General features: G+C 36.5%; 1 protein-coding gene across 7 annotated transcripts in view; it reads left to right on the plus strand.

Annotated features, from left to right (window-relative positions):
• DGKH (diacylglycerol kinase eta) overlaps positions 1-13,901 on the plus strand; it is a 192,878-nt gene that overhangs the window by 157,223 nt on the left and 21,754 nt on the right. For all 7 annotated transcript variants that reach the window (XM_058276630.2, XM_058276632.2, XM_058276631.2 and 4 more), the window contains 3 exons: positions 497-614; positions 1,635-1,745; positions 1,881-1,977. In XM_058276630.2, coding sequence (XP_058132613.1) covers positions 497-614; positions 1,635-1,745; positions 1,881-1,977 — 326 coding nt within the window. The remainder of the gene's footprint in view (positions 1-496; positions 615-1,634; positions 1,746-1,880; positions 1,978-13,901) is intronic.

The following is a 13,901-nucleotide window of genomic DNA, read 5'->3' on the forward strand; positions in this document are numbered from 1 at the left end:
GCAAGGATGTGGAGAAATGTGAACTTTGACATGTTGCTGGTAGGAATGTAAAATGGTGCAGTCACTTTGGAACACAGTTTGGCAGTTCCTCAGAAAGTTACCACATGACCCAGGAATTCCACTCCTAGGTGAAATGAACTGCCAATTCCTTAAAGACATAGACCTTATTTGCTGTAACAAAAGCAGCAGTAATATGTATTTACTAAAGTTATAAAGTCATTGAGATAGTGAGTGAGAAAGTATCACAAAGTAACTCCTATTTAAGTTCTCATCTGCTTAATTTTCTACGACAACTTTTAGATCCTTAGAACCATCAACAGACTTGCCTTCACTAAAGTCGTAGTTCTTGGTTTTGATAAATGAGAAGAGTAGGCATTGAAAACCATGCTTCAGGAGCAAGATGTTTGAGATGAGACCTGCAGTCAGTGGACTGGTTCTTTCTCTCTTTTCTTAACATGCGATGTATGCTTTGTCGTGTGTTTTCTTTCCTGGGCAGGTTTAAGAGCAGGGCTGGCTGCCTCAATTGCTGGGAGTTCTATTATCAACAAAATGTTACTAGCAAATATCGATCCTTGTGGTGCAACACCTTTTATTGACCCAGATCCAGATTCCTTGTAAGAAAATACTTTTGCAAGTATTTTGTGTATGTGTGTGTGTGTGTTTCTTGTCTCTACTCTGTACTAATTGTAACATTTAAGGATGTATTTTAATAAATATGGTTCCATATCAAAAACAAAGATTAGAAAATTTCAAATTTTGATCATGATGAGCACACTGACCCATCTGAAATTCTATGACTTCCATGATCTGTCCCCGAGCCAGATCTCTGATAGGAACCCTATGGCTAAATGAAGTGCAGCTACTCAGTTTCCCTGAATATTTTTCGCAGTGTTGCCTTCACACCAACATCGGTGCTATTTATTTTACCTCCTTTCTTCTCAGACTCACCAACCTGACCATCTTTTCCCATCCAGACTCTAGGTTGACTTGTTTCTGAGAGCTTCTGGCCCACATTGATCTCTTTCTTCTCAGAACTCCTAAAACCATTTTTGGCCCTTCAGTGTATACTTGCTTACCCTGTTTTTAGTTTTGCATTGGTTATATCTCATTTCTCTAAGGACACTCACCAAGGACAGGACCATATGTTTAAACTTCTTTGTACTTTCCAAAGAACCTAGCAGAATGGATTGGATCAAGTCATTTTTGTTCAATAAATATTTGTCTGTTGGTAAGAAGAGATGTGAGGGTCCCTTTCTATTAATTGAAAAAAGAGAAGTATCAATACCTGACTGCTAGACCCTCTCATAATCATCCTCATTTGTCTGTGTAGTGAGCGGCTTATACAGGACATAGTAGAAGGACTAAGATTTTCGTGTAATTAATAGAAAAGCAGATCATGACTCTGCCTCCACTTTGCTTTCCCCACCAGTCCTTTATGGCACCCAGTGTACCAAGGACTGCAACTTGCACTGGGGCCATGCCCCTGGAATATGGGTAGCAAGCAATTCCTGCTAAGCTTTATTTTATAAGAAAGGGAAGCTTAATTTAATTGGGTTTCAGTGCTGTTGTATGTACACATTGTAATTGTTATGAACCTGAAATTGACCTTTGTTTGCCTTTCTTTCCTACCATAGAGATGGATATTCAGAAAAATGTGTCATGAACAATTACTTTGGGATTGGATTAGATGCAAAAATTTCATTGGAATTTAATAATAAGAGAGAAGAGCACCCTGAAAAATACAGGTAATTTTGGCCTTAGTAGTAATATTACATGAAGACAATTTTACTTAAATTTCATATATTATTATTTTTTTGCTTGCTCTGCCTTTAAAGCATAAACAAATAATAGTAATTGAAATTGCCTGACGCCGTTTTCAGGAGCCGGACTAAAAACTTGATGTGGTATGGAGTCCTTGGAACCAAGGAGTTATTACAGAGATCATACAAGAATTTAGAACAAAGAGTTTTACTTGAGGTAAGTTCATCTGGAGGTAAAGACATTCCAGAATGTCTTATTTAAAAAAAATTTTTTTTCATTAGTGGCGCTGATTTGACCCAAATTCCTCTTGATTAATGATTAAACCCTCAAGGGGAAAAAAAATGCAAGAATATTTGTAAATTATTATTATCAACTTTACACTAAAGGAGGTATAGACACTGGCTAGTTGATGCCATGCCTATCACTGTCATTAGCTCCTGAAATTTGGATGCTCCTCTGGAGTTGTGGATGCCCCATGAAAATGTGGAGCCTTGGGAATACATTTATAGGATAGGGATTCAATGGATTTTCTCATTTAAGTTTCCAAGTTCGTACCCAATTCTGCAGTGCCTGAAGTTCCACATATCCCTAAAAAGAACATTCTTGTGCAGGCATTCTTCAGAGATATTATCGATTCAGTTCCAGACCAAAGCAGTAAAGTGAACATGGCAATAAAGCAAGTCACAAGAATTTTTTGGTGTCCCAGTGCATATAAAAGTTTTATTTATACTACACTGTAGTCTATTAAGTGTGCAGTAGCATTATGTCTAAAAAGCATTGTACATACCTTAATTTTAAAATACCTTATTGCTAAAAAATGTTGACCATCATCTGAACCTTTCAGTTAGTTGTCATCTTTTGGCTGGTGAAGGGTCTTGCCTCGATGTTGATTGCTGACCGATAGAGTGGTGGTTGCTTAAAGTTGGAGTGGCAATTTCTTAAAACAAGACAACAAGGAATTTTACCACATCTATTCCTCTTCGCTTTGTGAAAGATTTCCCTGTAGCATGCGATGCTGTTTGATAGCATTTTACCCACAGTATAACTTCTTTAAAAATTGGAGTCATTCCTCTCAAACCTGCCACTGCTTTATCAGCTAAATTGATGTCATACTCTAAATCCTTCATTGTCACTTTAACAACATCTTCATCAGGAATAGATTCCAGATCAAGAAACCACTTGTATGCGCTGTAAGAAGTAACTCCTCATCTGTTCAAGTTTTATCAAGAGATGGCTGCAATTCAATCCCATCTTCAGGCTCCACTTCTAATTCCATTTCCCTTGTTATTTCCACCACATCTGCAGTTTTTCCCTCCACTAATTCTTGAACTTCTCAAAGTCATCTATGAAGGATGGAATCAACTTCTTCCAAACTCCTGTTCGTGTTGATCTTTCAACCTCTTCCCGTGAATCCCAGCTGCTCTTAATGGCATTGGGAATGGCGAATCCTTTCCAGAAGGTTTTCAATTTAATTTGCCCGTGTCCTTTAGAGGAATCACTATCTATGGCAGCTGTAGCCTTACCAAATGTATTTCTTAAATAATAAGCCTTGAAAGTCAAAATTATTCCTTACTCTTTTAGGGATGCAGAATGGATGTTATGTTAGCAGGCATAATGCATTGTCAATGAGCAGTTATATTTTGAAAGGACTTTTTCTCTGAGCAATAAGTCTCCACAGTGGGCTTAAAATAAACCATGTTGTAAACAGATATGTTGTCATCCAGGCTTTGTTATTCCATTGATAGAGTACAGGCACAGTAGATTTAGCATAATTCCTAAGGACCCTAGAACTTTGGGAATAGTAAATGAATAAGCATTGGCTTCAACTGAAAGTCGCATGCTACACTAGCGCCTAACAGAAGAGTCAGCCTGACCGTTGAAGCTGGGTGTTGACTTCTCCTCTCTTGTTATGAAGGTCCTAGATGGCGTCGTCTTCTAATCGAAGGCTGCTTTGTCTCTGTTGAAAATTTGTTAATTAGTGCAGCCACTTTCATCAGATATCTTAGCTAGATTTGATTTAAAATGAGAGACTTGGGACTCTTCCTTTCACTTGAATACAAGCTCGTTGTAAGGTTACTAAGTGGCCTAATTTCAATATTGTTGTGCCTCAAGGAATAGAGAGGCTTGAGGAGAGGGAGAGAGACCTGAACACTGTCCACGGTGGGCCAGTCAGAATGCACACAGCTTTTACCGATTTTATTGATTGATTGATTGATTGATTGATTTCTCTCCCCGCCCTGGTTGTCTGTTCCTCATCTTGCTTGTCAGCTCTCCGTGTGGGAGGCGCCATTCTTAGGCAGGCTGCACTTTCTTTCCCGCTGGGTGGCTCTCCTTACGGGCTGCACTCCTTGTGCGCGGGGCTCCCCTACGCGGAGGACACCCCTGCGTGGCAGGGCACTCCTTGCACGCATCAGCACTGCGCATGGGCCAGCTCCACACGGGTCAAGGAGGCCCGGGGTTTGAACTGCAGACCTCCCATGTGGTAGACGGACTCCCTAACCACTGGGCCAAGTCCACTTCACGCATTTACCAATTAAGTTCGCCATCTGATATAGGCGTTTCGTGCTGCACCAAAACAATTACAGTTATAACATCACAGCTCACAGATCACCATACCAGATACAATAATGATGAGAAGGTTAAAATATTCGTGGAAATTACCAAAATGTGACCCGGAGACACAAAGTGAGCACTCACTGTTGGAAAAATAGCACTCATAGATTTGCCTAATGCTTTGGTTTGTAAAATACACAAAAGTGCGGTGCCCCATTATATCTGTGAGAACTCTTTTCCTTTAAAGGAATACCTTTTTTTTTTTTTTGGCTCCAATTATGTCTTACAAGTTAGTAAAAGAAAAAGATTTAAAGCATTTAATGTTTCAGTATTTTTACTCATTTAAACAGGAAATTAGGGGCAATATAAGTTATTTAATCTCCTCGGATAACAGGAAAAAGAAAGTCGGGGACATGGCTCTGCATAGTCTATTAATTTCAGTGGATTTTACTCTTTTTCTGCAGTTAGTCAAGGGCTCAATATGTGTGCTGATGATCATGATTTTCCTACCTTGTGTCTTTTTATAACCAAACATATTTAAGTAAGGTATTTCGTACAGGAACAAAAATCTTAAGTCTACAGCCCAATGAATTAAAGAGAACATTATTATTCCAAGGTTATATTAACATTGGAATGTGGAATATAAAGATATGGCTCGTTTGCTATCAACTAAATGTTCCAGGAAAGATAGAGCTGTTGTACCTTTCACTCTAAGACCAAACTCCATAATTAGTTGGTTTGTAAAATTTACATTGCTTATAAAATTAAGGTAGATATTACCAGCTGAAAAGGGGCAAAATCAGGGAGGTTCACACTTTTTAAATGCTACCCTTGACAGCCCTATCCCCAGGCCACCGCCAGCCCCCCTGTAGCTTGTATTGTAATCATTCATTTCCTTGTCCAGTCCTCTAGTCAGCCACTTTCCTGAAGGACAGGTAGGAAATCCTCTTCGTCTTTGTCGGGTTCAGTGTTCAGCACAGTGCCTGGCCCTGTCTAGAGGGGCATAGGACAGGTAAATGATGATTTTAGCGTATTTTGGTAAGTAATGTGATCAGCCCACGGCCACCTGTAAGGCTGCTTCAGGGGCCTGCGTGGAATCAGAACAGTTGGATTTTCTTATTCCTGAAAGAGCCTTCAGGTTTGAGTTCTCTGCCTCTTCTACTGGTGGTCCAAATTTGAACGACACTCTTATTTAAACAACTCCTTTTTTTTACTATTCATTTAACAGGTTCTTAACATTTTGTGTGTGTGCTGCAGACCCTTTTGGCATTCTGATGAAAATTATGGACTCCTCAGAATATTGTTTTTATGTGCATTATAGAGAATACATAGAATTACAAAAGAAACTAATTATGTTGACATAAATTAACAAAATATGTTTTAATTGTTGTAAAGTAATATATGTATTCCATTATATCAGATAACGAGATCAAATGGCAGGCCTGATAAATACTATAATTTTTAAGTAGTGATGAATATAAATATGATATTATATCAGAAATATATATAATATGATAGGAAAATATTTTTTTATTGGTGATGAAGTCAAAGGTATTGCTAATACCTGCTTTTTCATATACATTCATAGTCAAAGGCAATGCTAAATTCCAAAAGTTAGTGAACATATAGATACATACATTTTTTACCATTCAAGTGAACAGAACTTCTGAATTTACCCATGGACTGCTGGCTCCTGAACCTCAGATAAAGGATCCTTTATGTAGAAATCCATGTTAACTGAGAAAAAGGAAAATAAAATTAAGAAAATGTTATAAATGAAAACATGTTAAAATGCATTAAAAGGTAAAGTAGTAAGATTAAAGAATTCCTTGCCATAGTTAAAAATAACAAACAAAACGCCTACTCTTACTGGGACCAAAGAACACCCATTGTCTAAAAACATGTTTCCCTATTGCTGGTTCTTTTGGGATAGAGGTGGAGAGAGATGTCTCCAGGGCTTGGGAAGCTCTTCCTGGAGAGATCCCTTTTACCCATGACATTCCCAGGCAGAGAGCTCTCACCTTTTTGCCTCAGCTAATTTTTTCCTTTCCCTGTTATATTGTGATATAGAAGGAAAATATGATTCATTTCTTGACTTTGAATTTATGCAGAAGATAGACTTTGACCATCTGCAAAATGGGTAATATAATTCTCTCATGCAAAATCATAATCCAATAAGCTGATATACAAGAGATCATGTTGTAAATTGAAAAGTGCTATGCAAATATGACCTGTACTTCCCAAGCGACATCAACTACAATTCTAATAAAAATATCAAAGTTTCAGAATCAATGAGTGAGATTTATACTTCTCTTCACTATGATGGGGATGTCAGAAATGTATAACAATATTATAACATCACATTTTGCTACTTTTTGAGTTGAAATAACTTTCGCATATACGTGGAAGAATTTCTTTGAAATTCCAAATGTCTTTCTTGAAAAAAGTGACTCTTTTGTTGCCCACAATATATCGAATTTTCATGTGTCAAGCAGTTTGTTCTACTTATTATTATTCTGAGTCATTTAAGTACTAAAATACATGAAGAAAATAACTTTTAAAAAATGATCTTCATATTTGGGCTTAATGAAATACACAATTGAGAACAAATAGCTTTGTTATTCACATTTTTAGTTAGTGCAAATAATATATTTCTATAATCTGTTTATATTCTTTTTTTTTTTTATATTTTCTGAGGGAAAATGTTTTTTCTCTTTTTATTTTTTAAAAGCTACTTAGATTACATAAATGTTACAGAGAATATATAGGGGATTCCCATATGCCCTGTTCCCCACACCTCCTACATTTTCCCACGTAAGCAACGTCTTTCATTAGTGTGGTACATTCATTGCAATTGTTTATACTCTTTTAAAGTTAAATAAATATGATTTATTGTGTAATAGTAATTTTTATCTTTGTTTAATTCACTTCAGTAATAACTAGTTATAACTACTTTTTATCATTTTATGAGTCTTGAAGTATCCTGAGTGCTTTCTATGTAATATTGCCTTTGATTCTTACATCTTTATGTGGCAGGTATTATCAGTCTTTATGAAATGGGTATTATTATTTAGTTCAGAGGAGTGAAGACTCTTGCCCAAAATCAAACCGTCGATAACTAGAGGAGCCAAAATTTCAAATCCAGGGCTTACTTACCATCGAACATGAATTTGTAATTGTGATTGAAAAAAAGAAACAGACTTCCTACTCTGTGTCTAGGTGCTTTCCTATACCTTCTCACATTGCCCACACTACATACTAGGTGTTATTAGCCCCGTTTTGCAGATGAGCAAAATGAAACACTGAACGGTTAAGGGACTTGCCCAATTAATAAGTGATGTCAGAATTCAAACCAAGCCCACAATCTTGCCATTATTCCTTGTTGCCTGGTGAATGAAGCAAGGAGACAGATACTAATCAGAACAAATTATACCTGCGGTTTTATAACAATCTGTAACATCATGAACCACAGATGGAAATATGGGAAGAAGGGGGAAGATTCTAAAAGAATGTAGCACTCCTGATTATAAGAGCAACTTCTGAGTCCCATGACCCTACTTTGTTGAATCCGTGCTGCTTTTATTTTCCCATGAAACTCTATGAAGTGGATATTTCTATTTCAAACTCTGGGCATTTTGCTTATACCTATATAAATGTTAAATTCAGCATTCTACATGGAGCTTCCTTCTGAAAATTTTCATCTTTTGCTGTACCATGCCTGCAAATAAAGAGCGTCCTTTTATAAAATCTTTAAAGACTGCTCTGAATTGTATTTAAAAATCCTTCTTTATTTATAGAGATAGCATTTCTTTTCATTTCCTTTTAAGTTAGTCATAAAATTCAGATCAGCTTTTTCTAAGAACACAAAGATATCCGCTCATTTTATTGGGCTTAGAAATACTTTATTATTTTACTAAATACTTACTATTCATTCAACAAATACACAATGGTTAACATGGTGTTTCCATGAAAAAAGAAAAGAATTACCAAGAAAAGAAAACACTGAAAGTAAATCACATTTTGAAGTCTCATTACTTAAAAATGGTTCAAAAATGGATCCACACTGGATTCTCATTTGTTCTAAAGGTTGAAGATCATTTTTATTAGGCATTAAAAAGCAGTTTTTATAAAGTTATGTCAAATATATTTTTCATTTGAGACTTACCTGGTGAAAATATTACTATCCATTTTAAATAGGGCATCTACTTACTCTTTCCTTCTTTCAAAAGGAAGTCTTAAATCTTTCCACTGGATTAGATGCTCAGTTAGAAAATTGTAAGTGGTTATACTTAAATGCTAATTCGAACATTAAGTATGATCATTATAACATTTGTGTAATATAATTACTGTCATTTTTCCAGTAATTTTTAAAAATCAGTTCCTTAAGCGATTGTGGCCTCAATAGCTAACTAGGTTTGAGGTTAGCCAGTCACCAGTTAGTTACAGAGCACTGGCAGTGTGCCAGGGCCTGTGCAAGACTCTAGATGAAATGGTGAGAACCAAAACTGCCCTTACAGAACTCGCTTTTAGAAGGATGGTTAAAGTGAGTACAGAGACAATGACCATGATACAAAACAAAAGCATCATCTTAAGTGACTCGAAAGAGACTTAAGTAATGCCTGATTTTGAAAGAAAGTAGCTATTGGAATTTTGATTGGTATTGTATTGAATCTATACATCAGTTTGGGTAAGACTGACATCGTCACAATATTTACTCTTCCATTCCATGAACACAAAATGTCTTTCCATCTGTTTAGGTCTTTCAAAATTTCCATTGTTTTGTAGTTTTCTGCATATAGGTCCTGTACTTCTTTGGTTAAATAAATTCCTAGGTATTTTGAATCTTTTTGTTGCTATTGAAAATGGAATTTTTCCCAGTTTCCTCCTCGATTGTTCAGTACTAGTGTACAAAACATTACTGATCTTTGCATGTTGATCTCGTATCCTGCCACTTTGCTGAACTCATTTATTAGCTCAAGTAGCTTTTTTGTGGATACTTCAGGATTTTCTAAGTACAGGATCATGTCATCTGCAAACAGTGAGTTTTACTTCCTCTTTTCCTATTTGGATGCCTTTAATTTTTTTTCTTGTGTAATTGCCCTAGCTAGAACTTCTGGTACAATATTGACTAACAGTGGTAACAGTGGGCATCCTTATATCTTGTTTCTGATCTTAGAGGGAAAACTTTCAACCTTTCACCGTTGAGTACGATGTTGGCTATGAGTTTTTTTCATATTTGCCTCTGAATTTCTTTCCTCTGAACATTCAAAACAAGTTTTGAATTAATATAAAAAAAAATATTTTGCCCATGAGTTCTTACCAGATTCCAGCAACCTTAGAAGGTTTGAGCTTTAATAAATGCCTACACCTGTGTAACCACCACCACAATCATGGTAAATAATATTTCCATCCAAGAAAATTCCCTTGTGCCCATTCCCAGTCAGTCCCACCCCAATCCCTGGTCCTAGATAACCACCAACCTGCTCTGTCACTGTAGGTTAGTTTTATGTGTTAGCACTTCATGTAAATGGACTCATGCGGTATGTACTCTTATATCTAACTTCTTCCACTTTGCATGTTTTTGAGATTCACCCATGTTTCAGTAGTTTGTCTTTCTCTTTGCGAGTGATATTCAATTGCATGGATAAATTTCATTGTTTTTTCTTCATTTGTCTGATATTGATGGACATTTTGGTTTTCAGTTTTGGCTATTTCGAATAAAACTGCTATGAGCTTTTATGTAAAAGTAAAAAAAAAAAAGGATGCTGGATTTGTTGAATGCCTTTTCTATGTTGATTAAGATGATCGTGTAGTTTTTTCCTTCAATTTGTTAATATGTTTATTACATTGCTGCTTTTTCTTATGTTGAACCAACCTTGCATATCAGGAATAAGTCCCACTTGGTCATGACATATAAGTCTTTTGAGATGTTGGATTCGATTTGCAAGTGTTTTGTTGGGAATTTTTGCATCTATGTTCATTAGAGAGATTGGTCTGTAATTCTCTTTTCTTGTAGTATCTTTATCTGGCTTTGGTATTTGGTCATTAGGGTGATGTTGCCTTCATAAAATGTGTTGGGTAATTTTCCCTCTTCAATTTTTTGGAAGAGTTTAAACAGGATTGGTGTTAATTCTTTTCGAAATGCTTTGTAGAACTCACCTGTGAAGCCATCTAGTCCTGGACTTTTCTTTGCTGGGCTATTTTTGATGATGGATTAAATCTCTTTACATATGGTTGGTTTGTTAAGTTCTTGTATTTCTTGTAGCATCAGTGTAGATGGTTCATGCTTTTCTAGGAATTTGTCAATTTCATCTAGGTTGTCTAGTTGGTTGACACACAGTTTCTCATAATATCCTTTTATGATCATTTTTATTTCTTTGGGTCAGTTATACCTTCCCCCCTTTCATTTCTGATTTTATTTATTTGCATCTTCTCTCTTTTTTTCTTTGTTAGTCTAGCTAGGGGTTTTTCAATTTTATTGATCTTCTCAAAGAACTAACTTTTGGCTTTGTTGATTTTCTCTTTTTTTTTGTTCTCAATTTTATTTATTTCTGGTCTAAGCCTTATTATTTCTTTCCTTCTGCTTACTTTAGGATTGGTTTGCTATTTTTTTTTTCTAGTTTCTCTAGTTGTTCAGTTAAATCTTTGAGTTTAGCTCTTTGTTCTTTTTTAACATAGGCATTTAGTGCTATAAATTTCCCTCTCAAGATTGCCTTCACTTTATCCCATAAGTTCTGATACACTGTATTCTCATTTTCATTTGTCTCAATATATTTACTGATTTCACTTACAATTTCTTCTTTGACTCATTGATTATTTAGGAATGTGTTGTTCAGCTTCACATATTTGCGAATTTACTTCTTTTTCTCTATTATTGATTTCCAGTTTCATTTCATTATGATCTGAGAACGTGCTTTGTATAATTTCAATCTTTTTATATTTATTTAGAGCTGCACTGTGCCCTAACATGTGGTCTATCCTGGAGAAAGATCCATAGGCACTTGAGAAGAATGTATAACCCACTGAGTTTGGACGTATCATTCTATATATGTCTGTTATCATATTGTTCAAGTTCTCTGTTTCCTTGTTGATCTTCTGTCAAGTGGTTCTATCTAATGATGTGAGTTGAAGTCTCCAACGAATATTGTAGAGATGTCTGTTTCTCCCTCAGTTTTGCCAGAGTTTGTCTCATGTATTTTGGGGTACCCTGGTTAGGTGCATAGATATTTATGACTTATATCTTCCTGGTGGATTGCCGCTTTTTAAAATATATAATGACTTTCTGTATCTCATAACTTTTTTGCATTTAAAGTCTGTTTGTCCAATATTAGTATAGCTACTCCTGCTCTTTTTTGGTTACTATATGCATGGAGTATCTTTTTTCAAACCTTTCACTTTCAGCTGATTTGTATCTCTGGGTTTGAGGTGAGTTTCTCATAAGCAGCTTATGGATGGCTCATTTTTTTTTATCCATTCTATCAGCCTGTACCTTTTGAATGGAGAGTTTAAGCCAGTCACATTCAGTGATATTACAGTAAATGCATTCTTTATTTCCACCATTTTATTCTTTGATTTTCTTATGTTGTATCATATTTTTTCTGTCTTTTTACTCTTTTGATTATCCTTTCTCTATTCTTTCTTCTATACTCTCCTCTAGGCTTTTTTCTCCTGTCTTTTTATTTCATGTTCTAAGGCTTCCTTTAATATTTCCTACAAAGGTGTGTTCTTTTTTGCAAACCCTCTTAGTTTCTGTTTGTTTGTGAATATTTTATACTGACCTTCATATTTGAAAGACAATTTTGCTGAATAAAGAATTCTCACCTGGCAGTTTTTCTCTTTCAGTATTCTAATTGTATCATAACACTGTATTCTCACCTCCATGATTTCTGAAGGGAAATCTGCACTAAGTCTTACTGGATGTCCCTTGTATGTGATGGTTTGCTTCTCCCTTGCTGCTCTGAGAATTTTCTGTTTGTCTTGGACATTCTGAGTAGTATGGGTCTTGGAGTAGGTCTATTTGAATTTATTCTGATTGGGATTCGGTGTACTTCTTGGACATATAAGTTCATTTCTTTCATGTGAGTTGGGGAATTTTCAGCTGTTATTACCTCAAATACTCTTTCTGCCCCTTTTCTCCTTCTCTTCTTCTGAAACTCCGGTGATATGTGTGTTGTTACATTTCATGTTGTCATTCAACTCTCTGAGCCCCTGCTCAATTTTTGTCATTCTTTTCTTTCCCTGTTCTTTTCTGTCTTCAATTTTAGCTGTTCTGTCTTTGGTAACACTTATTATTTTTTTTTGTCATTTCAAGTCTGTTGTTGTATGCCTCAAATGTGCTTTTGATCTCACCTATTGTGTCTTTCATTCCCATGAGCTCTGTTACTTTTCTGTTCAGGATTTCAAATTCTTCTTTGCACTCACTCAGTGTCTTCTTGATGTCATTTATCTCTTTAGTTATATTGTCTTTAAACTCACTAATTTGATTTTGGGAATTTGTCACAATTTGCTAATTAGTGCTCTCAAATCCTGTGTCTCTTCTGGGGCTTTGATATAGCCGTTGCCTTGGGCCATGTCTTCCATTTTCTTAGAATGGATCTAGGCATCCGATTAGGATGTCGTTCACTCAGATGCTCAATTTCTTTCTCATTTGTAGGGATTTAGTGATAGGAGGCTGTGCGTTACCACTACTTTTTGATTCTTGGCTCATTCTGCATTGTTAAGCTTGTCCCTGCTAGTTGCTCAAAGCAGGGCTCTGGACCCAATAATTGGTTGCAGAATGGCTTCCCAGGGCCTTGGGGAGAGAAGCCATAAAGGACAGAAAAAGCCTCTTCTTATTTTTAATTTTCTCACATGTGGTTCCTTGGTCGGCCAGCAGATGGTGCTCTTTGGCAGTTCTCCATTCAGTGCCTGGTTGAGTGTATTTGTTGCAACACAGACGGGATCAATGTGACAGAGCTTCCTGCCTGGAGGCTAAGAGCCTTGTAATTTGGTGGGACACAGCAGGCCAAATTTGTGAGTCCAAAGCTGAGTCAGCCTTAGGCTATTTCCCTCTCTCCCCTTTATTGGGGTGGTGGATTCCTGGACCCCTCTTTATCTATAGCGGCAGACCCAGAAGCCTGAGAATTCTAAAGTGTCTTTAGTGTGGGGGCAGGTACCGCAGCCACAGCTGCTGGTTTCAACTCACAGATCTGTCATCGCGCTTCCCCTCCTTTGTCCCTCTCTCCTCTGGGGGGTGTCCAGCCTTTGCTTGGTGTCCTAAACCCTAGAAGATCTTCTTCCAGGCTGTCTCACCCTATCTTCTTGCCATTTTTCTGGAGGAGGAGAGTCCTGTGTCTTTCTAGTCCGCCATCTGCCCAGTAGTCTGGGTTTTTTTGGTTTTTTTTATTATTCAGTTTTTGTAACAGCTTTGGCTATAGGTATTTAAAATGTTTTTAGATGAAAAAATTAAGATAAAAGCTTTTAATCTGTAGGAACTCATTAACAGGAGAACAGACGTTACCAACCCTTTGCCCTATCACCCTTTATCTCTGGTATTTTAGTATCTTCCAATCTCGTGGTTCTGCTCTCTCCTCTAACCTGTGACCTTT

This window comes from Dasypus novemcinctus, chromosome 15 (assembly GCF_030445035.2).
Source record: "Dasypus novemcinctus isolate mDasNov1 chromosome 15, mDasNov1.1.hap2, whole genome shotgun sequence".
NCBI classification, from domain to species: Eukaryota; Metazoa; Chordata; class Mammalia; order Cingulata; family Dasypodidae; genus Dasypus; species Dasypus novemcinctus.